The sequence below is a fragment of the Ambystoma mexicanum genome, chromosome 5q (genome assembly GCF_040938575.1).
Source record: "Ambystoma mexicanum isolate Mex_15411 chromosome 5q, UKY_AmexF1_1, whole genome shotgun sequence".
In the NCBI taxonomy this organism is placed as follows: Eukaryota; Metazoa; Chordata; class Amphibia; order Caudata; family Ambystomatidae; genus Ambystoma; species Ambystoma mexicanum.
The window spans coordinates 1349401026-1349427193 of NC_090933.1; the positions used below are offsets into that span (position 1 = coordinate 1349401026).

Sequence of the window (26168 nt, forward strand, 5' to 3'; positions counted from 1 at the left end):
GTGAGGGATTGTGGGTATACCGCACTTCACTATAGGAATAGTGTTACGACACGCCTTGTCGACGTCCCCTTTTCGACTACAAAAAACAAAATGCAATACTCCGCAGTGACCACTGGATGTCAGACTATGCACAGCATGTGAATCTAAGCAGATACAACCATCAGAAATGTTTTTACGGTAAGTAATGCATTGTCATACTGAGCCACCTGCCTCTTTGGACATGCAATGGGAATGGAGTAGGAGCAGTATTGAACAACTACATATAGAGCGGTCAATAGTGAATAGGTATTTACATGGGAGCCACCACTGAACATATACTTAAGCAGGGGGTAACCTGGACCAATAAGCTTCCTACAGGGCCACTAGAAAACAAATAGGTACATGGTGGGGTACTAGTTACCAAAGAGTGACCAAGAAGAGAGGTGAAGAACCTGTTCTCTCACTGTTAAGTTTGTACTATCCTCATAATATTATTCTCCCATTCCTCCACCTCCCCCTCACATCCCACTAGCTGCCTACTTACTAAGTGTAGAAGTTTTCCAGGTGTGTTTCTTTAATGAATTTGTAGGCCAGACTCTCCTGAATGAAATGGAATAGTTCTGTACTATACTTTGCCCCTGTGCTTTTTCCTGTGTTTCCTGGTCCAGTGCTTAGTTGTCTCCATTTGCAGTGACAGCACTAAGTAGGGGGTGCCCCCAGGAAAACCGGGCACAGCAATGAAGACTCAATACAATTCAAAGACTTATCATGCCAATGTTGCCCCAGTTAAACATATTACCCTGTTGGCATTCATGTTTTCTGGGGGAAATCTAGAAAACAGCATGAGATTGTGTGATTTTAGCGCAGCACCAGTGGAATAGCAGGAAACAAATCATGATGCCACATTAAATAATTCCTCGCAGGTGTAGCACCATTAATACACATCTTCACGCTGGTGTGATGAGCAGGGACATGCTAACTGTTTGTTGAACTGTACATTGCCTCTAGGAATGAAATAGGATGGTCCTTTAAATCTGTTATGCCAGTGAAGCACGACTAAAGCACATGTGAATGCTGGCACAATAACTGGGGCAAGAGTGGCTTTGCCTTGTGTTGACTGGAATTACAATTCTCTGGGGCAATGTATCGGACTCTAACAACAAAGATTATGACTTTAAGCTAAAAAATAGACTTTATTTAAATAGTTTCAAAAAAACTAGTGATCTGGGAAAGTCCATATTTATTATGCTTATACACTTATTAATTACGTTTCATAAAAAATACAGCAATACTACATCAACACATAACAAAAATATACTTTAAACACATGCTCAGACACATTCACAGTTAATTGAGACAAAATCACATATCTTCCTCGTGTGAGTATTGAAAATTAAACTACACTTCTAGTACACTTGAATAAGAATGATTCTCTTAGTTAGAGCATATAATGAATCTTATAAATCTCTGTATCAACATGTTTCTGTCTTTTCCAATTGGAATAAGACATTCATCAGGGAGATAATACATTGTGTAGCATGCTCATTATTTATGTCGCATCAAGATCTCTAACTGTGCTACATTTCTTTTGAAAATTCACTTTTATTAAAGATTTTCATAGAGTGAACAATGCCCATTACTTACAATACATGTAACTCTTGAAATAGGGCACTAGTTTGCTGGTTCTGGAGGGCCAGCACCTTATTTATTTAAAGATCCTAGTACCAGAGCATGTTTGATGTCAGAGGTTAGGGGCACAGAACCCAGATATTTGTTTTTGAAATAGTCACCACCGGTATCATAGTTTTGGCTACTGTGGTCATGCCACATCTCTATAGGATCCTGGGGGTTTAGCTTTGCACATAGCAAATCGAAATCAGTGCCGGATAATGAACTAAAACTATACAATCTAGTGGGATAGGAGGATTCATCCAACTCACATCAGGACCTCAGTATTTGAGCTGAACTTCAGCTTGAATTTTAAGAACCTGGTCCTGAGCATAGTCTGCAATATCATGACAAAGAAAATGAATGGGTTGAATTTCAGAATCAAAAGAGTTTGTAGATTTAAGTTAACCCAGATCTTTATAAAGCAGTACAGTCGGTCATTACCTAAAGAGAAGCCCTACCTACCATGTAAGCTCTTTCAGTCGGTCATTACCTAAAGAGAAGATCCTACCTGCCATGTAGGCTCTTTCAGTCGGTCATTACCTAAAGAGAAGATCATACCTGCCATGCAAGCTCTTTCAGTCGGTCATTACCTAAAGAGAAGATCCTACCTGCTTCTAAGCTCTTTCAGTCGGTCATTATCTAAAGAGAAGATTCTACCTGCCATGTAAGCTCTTTCAGATGGTCATTACCTAAAGAGAAGATCCTACCTGCCATGTAGGCTCTTTCAGTCGGTCATTACCTAAAGAGAAGATCCTACCTGCCATGTGAGCTCTTTCAGTCAGTTATTACCTAAAGAGAGGATCCTACCTGCCATGCAAGCTCTTTCAGTCGGTTATTACCTAAAGAGAAGATCCTACTTGCCATGTGAGCTCTTCAGTCGGTTATTACCTAAAGAGAGGATCCTACCTGCCATGCAACCTCTGTCAGTCGGTTATTACCTAAAGAGAAGCCCTAGCTGCCATGTAAGCTCTTTCAGACGGTCATAACCTAAAGAGAAGATCCTACCTGCCATGTAAGCTCTTTCAGTCGGTTATTCCTAAAGAGAGGATCCTACCTGCCATGCAAGCTCTGTCAGTCGGTTATTACCTAAAGAGAAGCCCTAGCTGCCATGTAAACTCTTTCAGTCGGTCATAACCTAAAGAGAAGATCCTACCTGCCATGCAAGCTCTTTCAGTCGGTCATTACCTAAAGAGAAGATCTTACCTGCCATGTAGGCTCTTTCAGTCGGTCATTACCTAAAGAGAAGATCCTACCTGTCATGTAGGCTCTTTCAGTTGGTCATTACCTAAAGAGAAGATCCTACCTGCCATGTGAGCTCTTTCAGTCGGTCATTACCTAAAGATCCTACCTGCCATGTAAGCTCTTTCAGTCGGTCATTACCTAAAGAGAAGATCCTACCTGCCATGTGAGCTCTTTCAGTCGGTCATTACCTAAAGAGAAGATCCTATTGCCATGCAAGCTCTTTCAGTCTCTCATTACCTAAAGAGAAGATCCTACCTGCCATGCAAGCTCTTTCAGTCGGTCATTACCTAAGGAGAAGATCCTACCTGCCATGTAAGCTCTTTCAGTCGGTCATTACCTAAGGAGAAGATCCTACCTGCCATGTAAGCTCTTTCAGTCGGTCATTACCTAAAGAGAAGATCCTATTGCCATGCAAGCTCTTTCAGTCTCTCATTACCTAAAGAGAAGATCCTACCTGCCATGCAAGCTCTTTCAGTCGGTCATTACCTAAGGAGAAGATCCTACCTGCCATGCAAGCTCTTTCAGTCGGTCATTACCTAAGGAGAAGATCCTACCTGCCATGTAAGCTCTTTCAGTCGGTCATTACCTAAAGAGAAGATCCTATTGCCATGCAAGCTCTTTCAGTCTCTCATTACCTAAAGAGAAGATCCTACCTGCCATGTAAGCTCTTTCAGTCGGTTATTACCTAAAGAGAAGATCCTACCTGCCATGTGAGCTCTTCAGTAGTTCATTACCAAAAGAAAAGATCCTACCTGCCATGTGTGCTCTTTCAGTCGGTCATTACCTAAAGAGAAGGCCCTACCTGCCATGTGAGCTCTTTCAGTCGGTCATTACCTAAAGAGAAGATCCTACCTGCCATATGAGCTCTTCAGTAGGTCATTACCAAAAGAAAAGATCCTACCTGCCATGTGTGCTCTTTCAGTCGGTCATTACCTAAAGAGAAGACCCTACCTGCCATGTTGTCCTGGGAGGATAGCTCAGTGGCAACGTGCTCGCCTTGGAAGCAAGACAACACAAAGCAATACAGGTTCGATCCCCGGGTCCGCGCTTAGAAACCTCTTGTTATTTAAGCACGTTATAAATATGCAACTAAGACAACAACAACAACAAAAAATCTGCAACAGCGCCTTGATGCCCCTGGGCTGTGTGAGCGCTTTAAAAATGCAAATGAATAAAAATAAATAAATAAATGTTAGCTCTTTCATTCGGTCATTACCAGAAGAGAAGATCCTACCTGCCATGTAAGCTCTTTCAGATGGTCATTACCTAAAGAGAAGATCCTACCTGCCATGTAAACTCTTTCAGTCAGTCATTACCTAAAGAGAAGATCCTACCTGCCACGTAAGCTCTTTCAGTCGGTCATTACCTAAAGAGAAGGTCCTACCTGCCATGTGAGCTCTTTCAGTTGGTCATTACCTAAAGAGAAGATCCTACCTGCCATGTAAGCTCTTTCAGTCAGTCATTACCTAAAGAGAAGATCCTACCTGCCACGTAAGCTCTTTCAGTCGGTCATTACCTAAAGAGAAGGTCCTACCTGCCATGTGAGCTCTTTCAGTTGGTCATTACCTAAAGAGAAGATCCTACCTGCCATGTAAGCTCTTTCAGTCAGTCATTACCTAAAGAGAAGATCCTACCTGCCATGTAAGCTCTGTCAGTCGGTCATTACCTAAAGACAAGGTCCTACCTGCCATGTAAACTCTTTCAGATGGTCATTACCTAAAGAGAAGATCCTACCTGCCATGTAAGCTCTTTCAGATGGTCATTACCTAAAGAGAAGATCCTACCTGCCATGTAAACTCTTTCAGTCTGTCATTACCTAAAGGGAAGATCCTACCTGCCACGTAAGCTCTTTCAGTCGGTCATTACCTAAAGAGAAGATCCTACCTGCCATGTAAGGTCTTTCAGTCGGTAATTACCTAAAGAGAAGATCCTACCTGCCATGTAAGCTCTTTCAGTCAGTCATGACCTAAAGAGAATATCCTACCTGCCATGTAAGCTCTTTCAGTCGGTCATTACCTAAAGACAAGGTCCTACCTGCCATGTAAGCTCTTTCAGTTGGTCATTACCAGAAGAGAAGATCCTACCTGCCATGTAAGCTCTTTCAGATGGTCATTACCTAAAGAGAAGATCCTACCTGCCATGTAAACTCTTTCAGTCAGTCATTACCTAAAGAGAAGATCTTACCTGCCACGTAAGCTCTTTCAGTCGGTCATTACCTAAAGAGAAGATCCTACCTGCCACGTAAGCTCTTTCAGTCGTTCATTACCAGAAGAGAAGATCCTACCTGCCATGTAAGCTCTTTCAGTCGGTCATTACCTAAAGAGAAGTTCCTACCTGCCACGTAAGCTCTTTCAGTCGCTCATTACCTAAAGAGAAGTTCCTACCTGCCAAGTGAGCTCTTTCAGTCTCTCATTACCTAAAGAGAAGTTCCTACCTGCCATGTAAGCTCTTTCCGTCGGTCATTACCTAAAGAGAAGGTCCTACCTGCCATGTGAGTTCTTTCAGTCGGTCATGGCCTAAAGAGAAGACCCTACCTGCCATGGAAGCTCTTTGTTTCTGTTAGCTATTTCTTTTATGTTGTTGAAAATTGTGGTTGGGTGATTTTGAAAGAAGCCATGTACATTCCGCTACAGAGAAATCTCTAAATTACCATGGTTCCTTGTTTTCAGTATTTTCTGCTAGTAAGGTTCTTGGTTGTGCTAGGTTTCGAAAGGACATTGGGCACTTGGCAGGCTTCTGTGTCCTCTCAAATCAATGAGTTTATAAAGGTAATCATAGGAGATAAAGAAACGCAATTCTGGGTCATCTCCCAATCTGCATGGGGTTACCCATATGGCTCAAAGGGATTTAGCTATAATGGCGTCACCGTGTGATCAGTCCACTGACAGAAGAAGTAGCCGTAAGAATAACATCCAGGGTAGTAACTTGCCGGAAGGCGGCGGCTTGTGCAAGTTGAGTAAAGCTTAAAGTACAGAGGGGTCATTTTGTTAGTAGTGGTAACTGTCCAGGGGAAACCAAATGTTGGCACTTAAGTGCTGGTGGGCCACTTGCATGAACGTTTTGAGTTTTACCAAATGGATTGGAAAATGAAAGAGTAAGAACATGTAAAATTGCCTTTAGTCATTCATTTTACTCTCAGTTTTGGAAACAAAATAAAAACGCAGCAACATATGTTGCAGAAAGCCCTTACCATGGTCTCGCAAGGAATCTGCCTGCCTTTAGATGTAAAAAGCAGGAGGATTCTATTGTTTTACACCTGCTTGAAAATCTCACAGAGGAGGAAAACCAAGAGGCAGGGGAAATAGGAGCACATGGTTGAAATACTAAATCCGTTCCTTGCCCCTTCTCCACCTTCAAATGCATTGTAAATCCCCTGGAGTATAAATCTAAGGAATAAACATTGTAATCCTTGCCTTTACGCCTTATTTTCATTAATAGAAATTTTTTTGCTGACTGGGGCAGTTCCACTGGATCACATAAGATCTTTATTGCAGGGATTTGAATTGCATTTGCAGAGACGGCTCTGCACCCAATCCTCAAATGAACATCCCTATAAAGAGGTGCTAGCTGGTCTGATTAGATTTTAGCTTGAGACACCTGCAGCATGAAGCGAATGGGGGTTTGGCTGGTGATTATTCTGGTCTCCCTACTTGGTATTGGGGGAGTAACAGTAGTACAAGAGATTCTATATACCTTTCTTCTGAATTGTTTATCGAAGCCTATTCTTTACGTAACATGGACAACAATTACAGTGATCATGTTTGTCTAGTGCTTACTATCAGACTCTGCCAGAAGGCATAAACAATTTGAGGAACAGAATATGTTGGCCTGCATCGCTTTAGGGTAAGATTAATCCTAGCTTGCCTTCTTCTTTGGAGAGCTTCTTCTCAGTTTACAATTACAATATGGTCATCAATCAGACATTACAAGCCCTATATAAACAAACTAAAATGGTTGGGTCAAACAATAATCAAATCATATCGGCCCCATGCCTTCGATCCTCTTGTACAAACAGAGAAGCAGAGATTACGATATGAAATGGGCAGTTTTGAGAAAACACATGCATTATATTACTGGGGAAAAGGCTCCTTGAAAGTGCAATACAAACATTGGGTAAAGCAGCACAAAAGAGTTATGTAAACTAGGAATAGTGAACAAATGTTGGCGTCTATCTTAAAGAGAATTCCCAAGAATTTCTGGCATTTCATAGCCCGAAGGTATAACACAACCAATCACAAGTTCAGAAAAAACTTGGTGTTCTCTTTATTCTACTAAAGCCATGTTCAATGCAAAGGTCTTAGGACTATTGACCAAGACCTATTTGTCTAGAAGAGAAAGAAACTATTATAATTAGGTTTAAAAATTCCCGAACCATGGGGCCAGGTGGTGATTTGCCCTCAAAGGCAGATCCTCGCTTATGGTTTTAGGTGAAAGAAATGAGAAGGGACTGGGCAATACCATCCTCTTAGTGTCAAACCTACATTGTACCGATTCTTAAAAAAGGCCAGAGGGAGTATAAACTTGAACTAATCGATTCAACAAGTAAAATCGTTGATACCCTTGTTTTACAAGACATGGAAAATTGGGCATTGATAAGAATATGATATCACAATTTTAAACTGGCTTCAAGAGAGGGGGAGGCTGCTTGTTAAACAGGTTTATTGTAAATATCCTCATTGTCAGGCTTTCACAAAGGGAAACAATCCACTTTATATGGCTTGTGTTGATCACCATCAGCTTTTGACCGTGTTAATAGAACTCACTTATAGAACAGATTTATGTCACGGGACATCCCGCAGGGCTTTTTTAAAATCTTGATACTATTATCTACAGGTACATCGGTTCAGGTGTGAATCAATCTTTCTGGCACTGTCACTAAGTCTGTTTAAACCTTTACAGGCTCGAGGCAGGACTGTGTGTCGCCCCCTGCCTTTAGATATCTGACTTGTTTGAACCTTCTTCTACAGTCATATAATTTCCTAGGAATTCCACATGCTCTCTTGATGCAAAGCAGGTCCACAGGCGCTTCAGGTGCGTTACCAGTAAGGTGCTATATTGTAGTTACATTCAGTTACATCAAGATGATTCCTAGGAAAGCACTGGCTCTCATCCCCCAGGCAAGCTCTCTCCAACAGCCCGCGTGTGGAACCCTTACACAGAACATTCTCTCACCATTCTCTCTCACGTCATCAGTCCTATGCATCCATCCAAAGCACTATACAACATACCTCCTTCCTTTCCAGTTCTCCCCATATCCCAACCAAGCACATCACAACATCTCTGTATTGCACTGATTCTAATGGAACTGGGCCTCCAATCGTTATATTCCATCAATTTATATTACACATGTATGATTTTTGAAAAGTATTGAATATTCTGATAAATTCTCTGCATTTTGATTTATCAGCAATCTTTGATAATAAATCAACATTTTTAGATAAACTCCATTTGGGTTGCTTGAATCACTTAAACTAAATTAATTTTGAGGAATTAATTACTCATCCAAATAAGGTAATGCTGAACATATCTCATTATGGTTGGGCTGAGAAGCATGGCACCTTACTGAAATACAAATTTTATTCTCATTATAAGTTTATAATGAATTCAACACTGAAGCCCTAGAAACAAGAAATGTCCCACGACCCCACTCTCCCTACTGTCTTTTGACCGGCGAGGCCAGGCCACGTGGATCTCCTCCATCTCGTCTCCTCCATCAAAGATCTTGCTCGGCGGAGAAGCAGCTTCACAGCTACGGCGAGGGAGGGATCTATTTCATGTATATTAATAATTAAACGACCAAAGGTCGAGGAAAAGAATTTGCAATGTCTCTCCAGGAGCTCCGCGTAAAGGCGATCAATATCTGGGCGGAAAAAAACAATCTGAGGGACCTCGACGCATGAGGGATTGTGGGTACATCGCACGTCACTATAGGGATAGTGTTACAGACACGCCTTATCGAAGTCCCCCTTTCGACTGCGAAAAACAAAATGCAATACTCCGCAGTGACCACTGGTTGTCGGACTATGCACAGCATGTGATTCTAAGCAGATTAACAATCATCAGAAAATAATTTATAGGGCCTACAGCTCAGCACCTCTGCCACATTCCCCTTAAACTCCACCCTCCCTGATGTTGATGTCTTTCTCGACTCTCTTCCCACTGAAGCCCTCATTGCTCTCACGGGTGCCATGATTCTGCCTTTAAGCTTCCTGCAACTGCCAGCTTGGATTTGACCCTCTCTAACCACTCTCTCCGACTTTTCTCCACAGGATTCTGACCAATGTTTAAGACACATCGCTCAACCATACGTTTCTCTCTTTCTCCTTCATCCTATGAACCTCGCAATTAACATCTCCGTTCATCCACTCTATTCCCTGAATTTCAATATCTTTACTCCCCATCCATTCCCAGCCCCACCTCCCAAGTTGAGGCTTGACTGGCAACCCACCAAGCCAAGATCAGATCCGATCCTCTCTTAAACCTAGTACCAACAAACAACCTCTTCATTTAATAGGCCTTAATTAAGTACGACCTGGCACTCATTGCCCCATTTGAACACCACCTCCCTGCTTGCACATTTTCTACAACCTCTCATGGCTGCTACCATGGATAATCCCTGAGCTTCTCTACATAAAAAATGCACCTACACTTACTGCGTTTGCACACATCCCCATACTACTATAGAGCTATAATGAAGCATGCTGTCCCTCACCAGCACGATGAATGCAGCTAAGGTAACCTTCTCCATCAGCCTTATTAATCCCCGCAAACCGTCTGCTACCCTCCTGGGCATGCTGTCCCTCACCAGCACTATGAATGCAGCTAAGGTAACCTTTTTCATCAACCTCATCAATCCCTGCAAACCCTCCTCTACCCTCCAGGCCATGCTGTCCCTCACCATCACTATGAATGCAGCTACGGTAACCTTCTTCATCAGCCTCATCAATCCCTGCAAACCCTCCTCTACCCTCCTGGGCATGCTGTCCCTCACCAGCACTATGAATACAGCTAAGGTAACCTTCTTCATCAACCTCATCAATCCCTGCAAACCCTCCTCTACCCTCCGGGGCATGCTGTCCCTGACCAGCACTATGAATGCAGCTAAGGTAACCTTCATCATCATCCTCATCAATCCCTGCACACCCTCCTCTACCCTCCAGGGCATGTTGTCCCTCACCAGCACTACGAATGCAGCTAAGGTAACCTTCTTCATCAGCCTCATCAATCCCTGCACACCCTCCTCTACCCTCCAGGGCATGTTGTCCCTCACCAGCACTACGAATGCAGCTAAGGTAACCTTCTTCATCAGCCTCATCAATCCCTGCACACCCTCCTCTACCCTCCAGGGCATGCTGTCCCTCACCAGCACTACGAATGCAGCTAAGGTAACCTTCTTCATCAGCCTCATCAATCCCTGCACACCCTCCTCTACCCTCCAGGCCATGCTGTCCCTCACCAGCACTACGAATGCAGCTAAGGTAACCTTCTTCATCAGCCTCATCAATCCCTGCACACCCCCCTCTACCCTCCAGGGCATGCTGTCCCTCACCAGTACTATGAATGAGGCTAAGGTAACCTTCTTCATCAGCCTCATCAATCCCTGCACACCCTCCTCTACCCTCCAGGGCATGCTGTCCCTCACCAGTACTATGAATGAGGCTAAGGTAGCCTTCATCATCAACCTCATCAAACCCCACAAACCCTCCTCTACCCTCCAGGGCATGCTGTCCCTCACCAGCACTATTAATGCAGCTAAGGTAACCTTCAGCATATACCTCATCAATCCCTGCAAACCCTCCTCTACCCTCCGGGGCATGCTGCCCCTCACCAGCAGTATGAATGCCGCTAAGGTAACCTTCTTCATCAACCTCATCAATCCCTGCAAACCCTCCTCTACCCTCCGGGGCATGCTGTCCCTCACCAGCACTATGAATGCAGCTAAGGTAACCTTCAGCATATACCTCATCAATCCCTGCAAACCCTCCTCTACCCTCCGGGGCATGCTGTCCCTCACCAGTACTATGAATGAGGCTAAGGTAACCTTCAGCATATACCTCATCAATCCCTGCAAACCCTCCTCTACCCTCCGGGGCATGCTGTCCCTCACCAGTACTATGAATGAGGCTAAGGTTACCTTCAGCATATACCTCATCAATCCCTGCAAACCCTCCTCTACCCTCCGGGGCATGCTGTCCCTCACCAGTACTATGAATGAGGCTAAGGTAACCTTCAGCATATACCTCATCAATCCCTGCAAACCCTCCTCTACCATCCTGGCCATGCAGTCCCTCACCAGCACTATGAATGCATCTAAATTAAACTTCATCTTCAACCTCATCAATCCCAGCAAACCCTCGTCTAGCCCCCACGGCATGCTGTCCCTCACCAGCACTATGAATGCAGCTAAGGTAACCTTCTTCATCACCCTTATTAATCCCAGCAAACCCTCCTCTACCCTCCAGGGCATGCTGTCCCTCAACAGCAGTATGAATGGAGCTAAGGTAACCTTCATCATCAACCTCATCAATCCCTGGAAACCCTCCCCCACACTCCGTGCATGCTGTCCCTCACCAGCACTATGAATGCAGCTAAGTTAACCTTCTTCATCAGCCTCATCAATCCCTGCAAATCATCCTCTACCCTCCAGGGCATGCTGCCTCCTACCCATCCTCAGTTCCTTCTCCTCTTCCCTCTCGATCAAAGGCTTTGCCCTTTATTTCTCCAAGATATCCACAGTTCGTGATACCTTCACCATCCTCTTCTCCGGCCGCGGGCTCCCATTTTATTCCCTCCGCTTTCACCTTTACTCCACCATATTTTGGCTTATTTGCCTTAACATATTCTAAGAACTGGTTGCCTTCCTAAAAAATGCAAACAGATCTTTGCCCCGTGTATCTCTTTGCTCCACGAGCTGTAAAAAGGCCTTTAACCCCTAACATGCTCCCATTTCTCTCCCCCTTCTACCTCTCACTTTGGCAGCTTTGCAGTTGCTTTCAAATAGAAAACATTCTACCAATCCTAAAACTCCTCACGTGACTCCAAATATCATGCTAATGGACTGTCACTTTTCTCCATCACTTTTTTAAAATATAGTAATGTTTAGTCCTCAGTAGGATCACCAGTTCCTTAAGGGCTAAGGGTCTCTGCAACTCTTTACCCTCTGCAGTCCGATTTTCACTCCTTGTAAACAGTATCAACTAACATCTCTAATGTACTCATCACTGCCCACTACCTCAAACTCTAATTTCTTTTTAGCTTTCCTGAACTCTCTTCTGTCTTTGACACTGCAGAGGGGGATGCACAAGTTGGATGTAGAACAGAGCAGTCCAGTGGGACCTTGAGGTAAAGAGCAGAAGGAGGGGTTTAACAGGAGATAGAAGTGTCCAAATAGGGTGGGGTCTTCATTGGACTGGCTCTATGTGATTACATCGAATAGAATTTTTCGCATTCTATTTGGTCAATTTTTTTTCTTTAATTTGATTTTGCCACAAATATATGCTATCGGAGACTCCCTGCAGTCTCCACAAATTCCCCTCATCCTTTATTATTACCTTTACACCCCCACATATATTTTCAGCCAAATGCATTCCCAAAAATGTGGTGAATTCGTATTCGATCAATTCCTCTTCGATGTAACCTCTGTATCCCCGTTGGACCCTCTCCCCACTCCAGTGATGAATTCTAAGATGTAACCTCCGTATCCCCGTTGGACCCTCTCCCCACTATAGTGATGAATTCTTCTTCGATGTAACCTCCCTATCCCCTTTGGACCCTCTCCCCACTATAGTGATGGATTCCTCTTCGATGTAACCTCCCTATCCCCTTTGGACCCTCTCCCCACTTTAGTGATGAATTCCTCTTCGATGTAACCTCCCTATCCCCTTTGGACCCTCTCCCCACTTTAGTGATGAATTCCTCTTCGATGTAACCTCCCTATCCCCTTTGGACCCTCTCCCCACTTTAGTGATGAATTCCTCTTCGATGTAACCTCCCTATCCCCTTTGGACCCTCTCCCCACTTTAGTGATGAATTCCTCTTCGATGTAACCTCCCTATCCCCTTTGGACCCTCTCCCCACTATAGTGATGGATTCTTCTTCGATGTAACCTCCCTATCCCCTTTGGACCCTCTCCCCACTATAGTGATGGATTCCTCTTCGATGTAACCTCCCTATCCCCTTTGGACCCTCTCCCCACTTTAGTGATGAATTCCTCTTCGATGTAACCTCCCTATCCCCTTTGGACCCTCTCCCCACTTTAGTGATGAATTCCTCTTCGATGTAACCTCCCTATCCCCTTTGGACCCTCTCCCCACTTTAGTGATGGATTCTTCTTCGATGTAACCTCCCTATCCCCTTTGGACCCTCTCCCCACTTTAGTGATGAATTCCTCTTCGATGTAACCTCCCTATCCCCTTTGGACCCTCTCCCCACTATAGTGATGAATTCTTCTTCGATGTAACCTCCCTATCCCCTTTGGACCCTCTCCCCACTATAGTGATGGATTCCTCTTCGATGTAACCTCCCTATCCCCTTTGGACCCTCTCCCCACTTTAGTGATGAATTCCTCTTCGATGTAACCTCCCTATCCCCTTTGGACCCTCTCCCCACTTTAGTGATGAATTCCTCTTCGATGTAACCTCCCTATCCCCTTTGGACCATCTCCCCACTTTAGTGATGAATTCCTCTTCGATGTAACCTCCCTATCCCCTTTGGACCCTCTCCCCACTTTAGTGATGAATTCCTCTTCGATGTAACCTCCCTATCCCCTTTGGACCCTCTCCCCACTTTAGTGATGAATTCCTCTTCGATGTAACCTCCCTATCCCCTTTGGACCCTCTCCCCACTTTAGTGATGGATTCCTCTTCGATGTAACCTCCCTATCCCCTTTGGACCCTCTCCCCACTTTAGTGATGGATTCCTCTTCGATGTAACCTCCCTATCCCCTTTGGACCCTCTCCCCACTTTAGTGATGGATTCTTCTTCGATGTAACCTCCCTATCCCCGTTGGACCCTCTCCCCACTATAGTGATGGATTCTTCTTCGATGTAACCTCCCTATCCCCTTTGGACCCTCTCCCCACTTTAGTGATGAATTCTTCTTCGATGTAACCTCCCTATCCCCTTTGTACCCTCTCCACACTTTAGTGATGAATTCTTCTTCGATGTAACCTCCCTATCCCCTTTGTACCCTCTCCCCACTTTAGTGATGAATTCCTCTTCGATGTAACCTCCCTATCCCCTTTGTACCCTCTCCCAACTTTAGTGATGGATTCTTCTTCGATGTAACCTCCCTATCCCCGTTGGACCCTCTCCCCACTATAGTGATGGATTCTTCTTCGATGTAACCTCCCTATCCCCTTTGGACCCTCTCCACACTTTAGTGATGAATTCTTCTTCGATGTAACCTCCCTATCTCCTTTGTAGCCTCTCCCTACTTTAATGATGAATTCTTCTTCGATGTAACCTCCCTATCCCCTTTGTACCCTCTCCCAACTTTAGTGATGAATTCTTCTTCGATGTAACCTCCCTATCCCCTTTGGACCCTCTCCCCACTATAGTGATGAATTCTTCTTCGATGTAACCTCCCTATCCCCTTTGGACCCTCTCCCCACTTTAGTGATGAATTCTTCTTTGATGTAATCTCCCTATCCCCGTTGGACCCTCTCCCCACTATAGTGATGAATTCTAAGATGTAACCTCCCTATCCCCTTTGGACCCTCTCCCCACTATAGTGATGAATTCTTCTTCGATGTAACCTCCCTATCCCCTTTGGACCCTCTCCCCACTATAGTGATGGATTCTTCTTCGATGTAACCTCCCTATCCCCTTTGGACCCTCTCCCCACTATATTGATGAATTCTTCTTCGATGTAACCTCCCTATCCCCTTTGTACCCTCTCCCCACTATAGTGATGAATTCTTCTTTGATGTAATCTCCCTATCCCCGTTGGACCCTCTCCCCACTATAGTGATGAATTCTTCGATGTAACCTCCCTATCCCCTTTGGACCCTCTCCCCACTATAGTGATGAATTCTTCTTCGATGTAACCTCCCTATCCTGTTGGACCCACTCCCCACTATAGTGATGGATTCTTCTTCGATGTAACCTCCGTATCCCCGTTGGACCCTCTCCCCACTATAGTGATGAATTCTTCTTCGATGTAACCTCCCTATCCCCTTTGGACCCTCTCCCCACTATAGTGATGGATTCTTCTTCGATGTAACCTCCCTATCCCCTTTGGACCCTCTCGCCACTATAGTGATGAATTCTTCTTCGATGTAACCTCCCTATCCTGTTGGACCCACTCCCCACTATAGTGATGGATTCTTCTTCGATGTAACCTCTGTATCCCCGTTGGACCCTCTCCCCACTATAGTGATGAATTCTTCTTCGATGTAACCTCCCTATCCCCTTTGGACCCTCTCCCCACTATAGTGATGAATTCTAAGATGAGGACTGGAGAAGTTTGCACTATGGTGTGAGAGAATGCAAGAGCAGGAGGTATCTGTGAATATGAAAAATTAAAATGGTGTGGCACACTCTCAGCATGGGAGCACAACACACCTATATATTTACACTAGCCAGCGATGGGAGTGTGGTACTAGCTCAGCAAGACCCAAGTAAAGTACAATTTTCATAAAATGATGAAAGTAAATGTAGAGTAGGACAGTAAGGTATAGTGTAGTAAAGATTACATGATTGGCCGCTGTTGGTGAAAGGGGTTATGAATTGTATTGAGGCCTCATTACTGTGCCCCGTTTTCTGGGGGCTCCACCTACTTAGTGATGTTACTGCAAATGGAGACAACTAATTACTGGACCAGGAAACATGGATATGGACCTTTTTAATTTTGTTTCTAGTGTTTGGTTTTAAAAAAACCTTTTACAACAGTATAATCATAGAAACAACAATAAAAACATTATCCAAATAAAACACATTACACAACAAAGACAGGCAGAGCACATCATTTATAAATTATTAAAACCTTAAATTCATTGCACTCCTAAAATGATATCATACAGATCAGGCCCATAGAAAGAAAAAATGCAATATAAGATTTGATACAAATTCCTACGCAGACACAGGCTATAAGATCATATAGGGTGCAGACTGCAAAACTTTAAGTCAAAATGTTCAACTCAAGTGATTTTATAAAAGCCGACAGAGCCAACCCTTTGGAAATTGTCTCACTGCCCAAGCATGTCAGGTAGGTCATTCTGGGAGTGATTAGTTCACTGCAGTACAATAGCAAATGGTTTATTGTTTCTATTGATTCAGAATCTGCACTAGGCCTCCCTTGCTGTTACCATTCCTCACCTCTTCCTCTTGCTATCAATAAATCCCACTGCAGCCTCATCAAGATTGACCTGTAGTAATGGTTGGGAAACTGCAATAGAAAAGCTGAAATTGCCCGGCTTTTTTGTATACATGGGCTAGATGGGTCATTGAAGAGTATCCATGAAAACAGTTGATGGTATTTATCCCATCTCTGTCATAAAGGGTATTTTTAACCTTAGCCAGGTTGCATAACATAGTCTCTAAATCCATGTTCAAGTCACCCAGTATTTCTTCACAAGACAATCTTACATGACGAACAACATTAATGACCCCACCATTCGGACACACAGAGTCCATACAGATTTTCATCTCTTCATAAAGAGAATCGGGAATTGAGGTCATAAGGCCACAAAACAGAGATAATAATCTCCATTGGGCACCAGACCGAAGAGAGAGAAGACCTAGCTTGAATCTTATTGCAGCAATTGCTACTGCATTAGGTATCTTTAGCAGTTTGATCCTTCTAGTGTATCCAAATGTTTTGCGCAATCTCTAGAGTTCTATTCCATAAATTAATTTAGGAACGACTTTCCCCTTAAAATAATTAAGTATGGGTTTAATTGAAAAACAACCGTATTTCCGGTCAGTCGTTACCGTGTGCAGGGATAATGCATTCTCCCTTTGGACCAGTATCTGCTGGAGGTTATGACACGCCGGCTGAGCCGAAATATAAAAGCCCCAATAGGTCAAGTTCAACAAGGTTTTAGGTTCTGTGTTTTCAAATGACCGGGAGCTGCGCTTCCTGCCCTTTGACAATGCCAGGATCTTAGTGTTAGTGGGGTTAATCAATAACCCATGTTCATTTGCATAAGAGCAAAATGCACATAGGAGCCGCTGTAGGCCCACCCAAGAATTGTCAAAGAGCAGGAAATCATCGGCATACGCTAGCCAGGAAATGTTCAGATTGTCCAATTTTGGAGGAATAAAAACTGCAGGAACCAAAAATTCATTAATATCGGAAACAAAAAGATTAAAAAGGCAGGGTGCCAGAACATACCCCTATCTTAGACCTGAATGTGATTCTATTCTTCTTGCTAAGTGGCCCGTGTTATTCAATCCCACCCTAATGCCGTATTTGCATGGAGCCTCATTATGAGGCTCAATAGCCCAGATGGCAATCCCCCTCATCGAGTTTCCACCATCGTCTCCTGTGGTCAACTCTGTCCAAGGCAGCGGAGAGGTCTTTTGAAGCCATATATGTACAACATGACAAGTCGGCCCACATAGATTTCTGTACTGCTCTCAGAACAAGACCCATAGCATAGTATGGTCACCCCTCAAATGTTTTATTATTTGAAAACTGAACAGAGGTCAAGAAGCAAAGGATCTACACAAATATAACCGAAAGTGGGCTCACTCTCCCTCTGTGCCAAGCTTGTTGTAGGCCCGTTCTCTGCCCCCATCAGCTCATTCAACAGGATTAACCCAATTGAATCCCAACCCAGGAGACACTTCCTGCCCTCTTGGCATCAAATGCGTGTTACCCCTTGAATTCCAAGATAGTAGCTGTAACTCACCAACAAAGCTAGATGAATCTCTTTCCATGACTCCAACATAGCTAGTTAGTAATCTGTCAATGATCGTATCCAACTGCATACTCCCCCTTAAGTTCCCCTCCATCAGTCTTGACTCTACATCCAGCCCCATTCCACAGAGTGGACGTTACGTCCGACCAATCTCTCCAGCTGGAATGATTGCGATCCAACCCTTTATTCAATTGACTGTTTCTGCTTCCATGTAATTGCTAAGCTTCCTTCACAAGACTGGTGCCCCGCAAACTCTCTTTGGTCATTCCAATGTTCAATAGAGAAACCAATACTATTCAGTTGAAAGCATTCGGAATATACCAAGTCACTTACTACTTTTGATCCAAAACGTACAATACGCTGATCGATTTTCCGCATATCAGCAAATTGAATCTCTCAATATCCACTGAAGATTATGCACTTAAATTAGCAAAGCAATCTCAGTTGAAGCAGACCGGGTAGTTATTGCCCAATAAGCTTGTCATCAGCTACTTGTTATGCCTCGGTTGGGCTTGATTTAAGTTGGATTTTTAATACTCTTGGTCCCTGCCAGTTGTGTTGCAGTTAAGAATGTCCCCACTACCCATCATTACATCGGTATCTCTTGCATACTTCAAAATGCCATGGGGCTGATACCACTCCTTGCTATTAGAAGTACATAGGGCATCAATTGTTCCAGCCCTTCTATCTGCCGGCACAATACGAGTCAAGAAGGGGGGTTTCACTCCTATTTGCATCCATGAAGGAACAAACTGTCGCATTTCCTGGGACATACAGCTTCATCAGAAAGGCTGCGCCAAGGACCAAAATGCTTGGTAACACAGATGGATGATTGACTGCTCTAGACCCAAATCAATCAACTCACAAACAGTTCTGGGAGTTAAGTCTGCTTGGGTTGCTGTGGTAACGGTGGAGGGCTTTATGTTTGAATAATTAGTGATCTGATTTCCCAGCCCCATCCTCCACACCAGGCTAAGGTTTTTGCTTCTGTTTGTGCCCCCATTTCACTTTTTGTGCCTATTTTTAATGATGGTTTTAGATTTAAATACGGAAGGGTGTCTATTCCTGACCCACAGCTCGCCATACAGGCCACCTGCTTGACTTTGGCTTGGATCTCTTTATCACAAGGTGAGTGGTGAGTTAACTGGATAATCCTAGAGCCCGACATCGCTCTAGGAGTAGTTCCGGGATTAGGGCTAAAATCACATTGTACCTCACAGTTCGTGTTTAAATCAGAAGGACTTTCCTCCATCACCGGAGTCATAATTTAGGGCACCTGCTCACTCTTAGTCTCAATTATTGGCGAGAGGACACACTTTTTCTTTTGGGTTGTTTTTGTTTTTTTCGGTCTGGGGACTAAATTTAGGACAGGATCCTCAGATCCCTGCTTCCTCTCACCTGTACCCAATGGATTTTAATCTTCTTCAATAGAACTAGATTCTGCTTCTACGATAATTTCATCAACAGTTGCTGTTCTCAACATCACATCATTATTAGACAGATTGGAAGCAAATTAAATTGGGTACATTTACTCTTAAATCGTCCACAATGATAATTGATTTTGCATTAAGAACACTGACTACAGACTCTTTGGGTTGATTCAAGACCGAAAGATGGTCAGTCGGGCAAAATAACTTGGGAGTTAGTTCCAGGTCTTCCAATGTTACATGAATCACACTTAACATAATGGTATGCACTTTTACTTTGTTCCAAATGTTGTCCTATCGGTTAAGGAAGGAAATGAGGACCATATTAAGGACCGAGAAGGTGGGGGAGGTAAGCCTGATTCAATCAGCGGCTAAATTATGGTGGATTAGGATCTCCGATCTAATTTATTGGCCAGAAAATGGAGACCAAATTGCCCGGGCTGGTGTTCTAGTTTTTTAACGAGAAGCTCTCTGCTTCTTTTTAATGGGTGGCCCACTTAACCGGCCATGTCTTGCCTCTTCTTTTGTTATAAAGTTGGTGGTTCATCACCCAAATTATGTAATAGCGCAGTTGCACTTTTGGCCTCCTGATGAACGGAGCCCTTGTCCGGTAACATTGCGCTCCTAATCTCTGCACTCTGAGTGTTAGTAGTGAATGCTGCATGGTTATCAGGGATAGCGCGGGCTTGGCTCCTCAAGCCTCCTCGTGAATTCATAGCAGAGGCCCAACCACAATAATCAAGTAGTCGTGTAGAGCCGCAGATTTAAAGCGCAAAGTACAGACAGCACCAAAATCCCTTCAAACCATTAAGAACATATCAATGGCTGTAAACACATCAAGTAAAGCAAAAAGATCATTACTATTTTACCGGATTAGCAGCTCAAAGGGTAAAAAGAAAAACACCTGCAGTCACCCCAAGGTCCGTTCAATTGTTCATGCTATTTAAGCTGTGGCAGACCCAAGGCACGGGCGGTGCAATGTGTCCGCTGAGTGCAAATCCCTTATGAAACACTTGCTGCCGTTCGCTCACTGTACTTTGCTTTAGTTAAGTTTGGGCTCTATCACCTCAACACTCCCTCCAATTAGGTTCCAAATACCGGCCAGATTGGTTACGGCCCTCCCTCGCAACGTGTGGTAATTGGAGTCCTCGAACCAACACACAGCGCAGCGCAGGGCAGAGCAAGGCAGAGGAGAGGTAGAGGGGAAAGCTCACAGAAGGCAGAGTAATATAGATCTTTGTGGAGATGGGTTGGTGTGCACTTGGTTTGAAGAAATGTGTCAGCCATGCGTGTTCCTGTGCTCCATACCGATGCGAGCAATTTAAGGTATTATTGTTTAAAGGCTGTCATTACATGGACATCATTATTGACCTCCTTATGGTCAGTTAGGATGCTCGGAATGCAGTCAATAACTCTTATTAGAACCCAGGGCGGGGAGAGCAACCAATCAGGTTACTTGGATCGTGGGATGGATCCCACGATCCAAACCTGAAACCTGAGGGCTGCTTCCCCCGCCCGCCAACTTCCCTCCACCCTCGCTTACCTTACCCTTCAATTTCCCACCCTACCCTCTTCCTTCTCTTACCCTTTCCTGTCCCTCCCCACACCCACTCACCTGATGCCTTCAGTAGCGGCAGGGGGTGCCCGAACTGCCGCCGCTGTTGCAGCTCCATCTTCTTGCAGGCTGCATTGCAAATAGAAGAGGGGCTCCGCTTGGAGCCCCATCTTCCAGCTCTGTGGCAGCCATCTTGTGTCCATGTTTTGTATGAATGAATGAAACTATGGGAGGCATCCCATTTATTCATACAAAAGACATGGCTATCCTACTGGATTACATGGCTATCTTATCTATGGGGTTACTGGATTCGCAAGCCGGGGTGCTCATAGCAATAATCACCCATTCCACGGGCTGCAAAGGGTGGCAATGGTAGCAGAGACCCTCATTAAAGGCCCTCATACTATTAGATTGGGCCCAGGGCTGTTAGCACCCTTTCAAGCCCGTGGGACGGGTGATTATTGTTTAATTAGTACCCAGGAAATAATACTCATGTGCTAATAGCAGACTTGAGAGTTGTTGCTTAATTAAAATAACATACAAATATATTCTTGTAAGACATTCCAGAGGATGGGTAAATCTTAGCATGATTAAAGGAACATACACATATGTTCCATTAAGAGTTCAGGGGATGGGATTCTAGAATGGCCACTGAAATGATGATCATTTCTCAAGCTGATTGTGTCCAGTAAAAATAAGATAGAGACCCTAGAGAACCCCACTTCTAAAAAACCTCAGCAAATCAATGACGATCCAGAAGAAGAAACAGCAAGTAGAGCTGATATCTTTAAACTTCTGAAGCAAGTGGCAAGCGATGTGACTGATGAGAAGGCAACCCTGGCTGACTTGTCTGGGAAGGTCAGTAATTTGGAGACTCGTATGGTGGATGTGGAGGGGACAACATCTGGTTTGGAAAGAGAATCCTCTGCCAGCTACAGAGCCTACCAAGAGCTGCAAGATGGAATGACCAGAATCCAACTGAGAAATATACATTTAGAAATACAGGCTAGAAACAACAATATTCGCCTGATTGGTGTCCCCGAGAGACCTGAATCCAACTTAATTGCTTTGGTCACAGACATTTTGCAAGGATGTTTACCTAACTGTCGTGTACAAATGAATACTTGGGTAAAATGGAGACTGGGAAAGCAAGGCAGATTATCATCACATTTGTGAAAACTTCGACAAAATAAAATGTACTGCACTGTTGTCACCATACTGCCAAACTACGAGTTCTGCTCACGGGTGCCTTCCAGGTCTGCGCCGGCGGAATGGAAGGCACCCGCGAGCACAACTCGTGGATGCACCGGCACCATTACAAACGGTGCCGGTGCATCCGTGCTCCCCATTCCCATTCTGACCTATGGGGCCGAATAGGGATGGGGAGTGCGGTAACACCAGCACCCGCGAATTGGCAATTACCAGGTCCGTCGGATGGCCCGGTAATCGCCCATTTGCGGGTGCCAATGTTGGATGCGAGTTTGGCGGTAGCTGTGCCTGCCTTACTCGTAATGAGGCCCTAAGACTTTCTTGGGAGGGGGGTCTTCGAAAGAAAAAGTTTGATCCTATGTTGCACAATTCCAATGGCTGCCTCATTACTGTATCTCTAATAGAGGATGTTCCATTCAGCAAGAAAATGTGGCTTCTCCGAGCTTGCTTGATTGCAAAAAAGATGATTTTAAGGTCCTGAAAATCGTCTGCCTCTTTCTGTATCGACGATTGGGTGGAGGAATTGCTCACCGTCTCCACCTACGAAAGAGCTACTTACAAACAAACCGGGAATGCTGATACGTTTTTGCACAAATGGGGGAGCTTCTTTGAAGCCTATGGTTAATGTGTTTTGACTGAAAATATTTACAGTTCTGTCTTGTCATAACTCAAGACTGGTTGAAAGGTTTACTGCTCTATATTTCTTTTCTGTATAGACCATTGATATTTTATCCATGGAATGGATTATGTAGATGGATGTTTTATGATTGTTCATGAATTATACAGTCAATATAGCTTATTTTTCCTGTATGAGGCTCTTTATTGTTTCTCTTTATCCTTCTCTTACTTCCTCGTCCTCTTCTTTCTTTACTTCGTGAATAACTGTATTGATTGGCTCAATTGTGTTCCTCTATTGGATAACTGATTGTTGTAATGTTTTACTGGTTTATATTAAAAAAAAGTTAAAAAACGATAAAGAATTCAAGGGATGACTTCTCGAGCAGTAAAACAGTCTCTTTGCTCTTAAATTCTTTCATTTAGGATATAGAACTGACGTCACGCTGGATGCAACATGTCTTCAATGTTATGTAAATCAGAAACCCATGTTGTGTTATACTTGTGCTGGTTTCTTCAGGATGTGCAGAAGGTCGAACAGGGGTTAGGGGGGGGGTAGTTCTTGGGTAGGGCGTTGCATTCCATCATGACCTGAAGGTGAGCGTGAATTATTCAAATGGGTTGACATTGATCCTGGCGTCAATATCATGGTAGATAGCATTAGCCATTGAGTTGCATTATAGCCCCCTGCCCCCACCCTCCGATCGATCCCAATTTGAACCAGTTTTTAGATTTAGTTGTAGTCTTTCTGAGCAAGGATGTACAGCCTCTGGGTCTCGCCATTTGAATGAATAGAGGGTGCCATCTTCAGCCTGTCACAAATATGGCGAGGAGTGGGTGCCACATACCTATCCTCAAGTATAGCGCTTAGGAATGCAGACATTGTTAATGATGAGGATTGTGTGCACCAGTGTTAGTGATCTCTTACCTCCTGAAGTAACGTTCATTCTCGCACAGTAGGCACTTCCTGGTGGACAGGTGGCTGTTGTACTACAGGCAGAAATGTTAATTGTAAAATCGCATGAGTAGCACTGCAACGTATGTGCTGTGAAGGAAAAGAAAAAGAAACAGAGTGTAAGAAAAAATCTTTGGTCTGTGAGCTGAATGGTTAATCTCCTGCTTAAGCAGCTCGCCCGGCAGCTAGCCCAACAACTGGCCATGGAGCTAGGCCGGTAGCTAGCCTGGCATCCAGCCCATCAACTAGCCCAGCAGCTGGCCCTGCAGCTAGCCCGGCATCTAGCTCGGCATCTAGCCCGGCATCTAGTCTGGCATCTAGCCCAGCAGCTCCCCCGGCAGCTACCCCAGCAGCTGGCCCTGCAGCTAGCCCGGCATCTAGCTCGGCATCTAGCCCGGCATCTAGTCTGGCATCTAGCCCAGCAGCTGGCCCTGCAGCCTTCCCGACATCTAGGACAGCAGCCTGCCCGGCATCTAACTCAGCAGCTAGCACGGCATCTAGCCTGGCATCTAGCCCAGCAGCTGGCCCTGCAGCTAGCCCGGCATCCCAGAATGCAAGATCCTCCTCCTTTCATGGCTCTTATTTGCTAATCGATTCGAATGAGACACCTGAGCAATATTTGAATTTGGTGAGAACCACAGATGTCCACTAAGTTTAAAAAGAGGTTTGGGGGTGAAAGTCCAATGCCAAGGAAAGCAAAGCCAGCAGACCCTCCAACCTCAAGCAGCTGACACGCACTCGATTCTGCCAAAGGTGGCTAAGGGGTGGGCAACATGAAAACCACCCTGGCTGACCTCACGATAGAGAGAGCGGGACATTAAGAGCCGCAGCTAGAACCTACACATCTTGGGAGTCAGTGAGAGATTTGCATCATCAATAACCATGTATTCTGCATAACACCTTTCAGCGCACAAGTTCATGCAACAATGCAAGTTAAAAGATTTCCAGTGCCGAATGTCATAGAATAGAAGAAAAGAAAAAGAAAGGCCCTCCAATAGAAATCACTCAAATAGAGGTTTCTACAATAAACAATTGACCTAAAAAATCTAAAACGTATTAGTGATAAAAACAGCTTTACAATTAATACAGTTTTATATTATACATGTACTATAAACAAAAGGAACTTACACGATATAATCCTACATAAAAATGTACAGATTAGTAATATCAAAATAAAACTTGGTGGTTTGGGAAGCTCACTGATCATTCCAGGCAGAGAGGCAAGCTCGCAACCTCTCGGAGACTGTGCATACTATATACCAGTGATCCCAGGCCTGCAAGAGAGGACTATGTCTAGAGACTGGGCATACTATATACCAGTGTCCCAGGCCTGCAAGATAGGACTATGTCTAGAGACGGTGCACACTATATATCAGTGATCCCAGGCCTGCAAGATAGGACTATGTCTAGAGACTGTGCACACTATGGGTCGGATTCACAGAACATTTTCCTATGGGATTGCGCCAATATAACACGCTTCTGTGAATCAGGTCTTATATATCAGTGATCCCAGGCCTGTAAGAGAGGACTATATCTAGAGACTGTGCATACGATATACCAGTGATCCCGGGCCTGCAAGAGCGGACTATGTCTAGAGACTGTGCACACTATATATCAGTGATCCCGGGCCTGCAAGAGCAGACTATGTCTAGAGACTGTGCATACGATTTCCCAGTGATCCCAGGCCTGCAAGAGCGGACTATGTCTAGAGACTGTTCACACTATATATCAGTAATCCCAGTCCATGATCCTAGGCCTGCAAGAGAGGACTATGTCTAGAGACTGTGCACACTATATATCAGTGATCTCAGGCCTTCAAGAGAGGACTATGTCTAGAGACTGTGCACACTATATATCAGTGATCCCTGGCCTGCAAGAGAGGACTATGATACAAGGCCTGCACAGGAGGACTATGTCTAGAGACTGTGCATACTATATACCAGTGAACCCAGGCCTGCAGGAGAGGACTATGATCCCGGGCCTGCAAGAGAGGACTATGTCTAGAGACTGTGCACAGTATATATCAGTGATCCCAGGCCTGCAAGAGAGGACTATGTCTAGAGACTGTGCATTCTATATACCAGTGATCCCAGGCCTGCAAGAGAGGACTATGTCTAGAGACTGTGCACAATATATATCAGTGATCCCGGGCCTGCAAGAGAGGACTATGGCTAGAGACTGTGTACACTATATATCAGTGATCCTGGGCCTGCAAGAGAGGACTATGTCTAGAGACTGGGCATACTATATACCAGTGATCCCGGGCCTGCAAGAGAGGACTATGTCTAGACACTGTGCACAATATATATCAGTGATCCTAGGCCTGCAAGAGAGGACTGTGTCTAGAGACTGTGCATACTATATATCAGTGATCCCAGGCCTGCAAGAGAGGACTATGTCTAGAGACTGTGCATTCTATATATCAGTGATCCCAGGCCTGCAAGAGAGGACTATGTCTAGAGACTGGGCATACTATATACCAGTGTCCCAGGCCTGCAAGATAGGACTATGTCTAGAGACTGTGCACACTATGGGTCGGATTTACAGAACATTTTCCTATGGGATTGCGCCAATATAACACGCTTCTGTGAATCAGGTCTTATATATCAGTGATCCCAGGCCTGTAAGAGAGGACTATATCTAGAGACTGTG

At 44.4% G+C, this 26168-nt stretch overlaps 1 protein-coding gene across 3 annotated transcripts in view; it reads right to left on the minus strand.

The window, feature by feature from the left end:
- The window catches only part of LOC138498132 (lymphocyte antigen 6E-like), a 1052795-nt gene that overhangs the window by 48658 nt on the left and 977969 nt on the right, over nt 1-26168 (minus strand). For all 3 annotated transcript variants that reach the window (XM_069622002.1, XM_069622004.1, XM_069622003.1), the window contains exon 2: nt 23490-23606. In XM_069622002.1, the coding sequence (XP_069478103.1) occupies nt 23490-23606 (117 nt within the window). The remainder of the gene's footprint in view (nt 1-23489; nt 23607-26168) is intronic.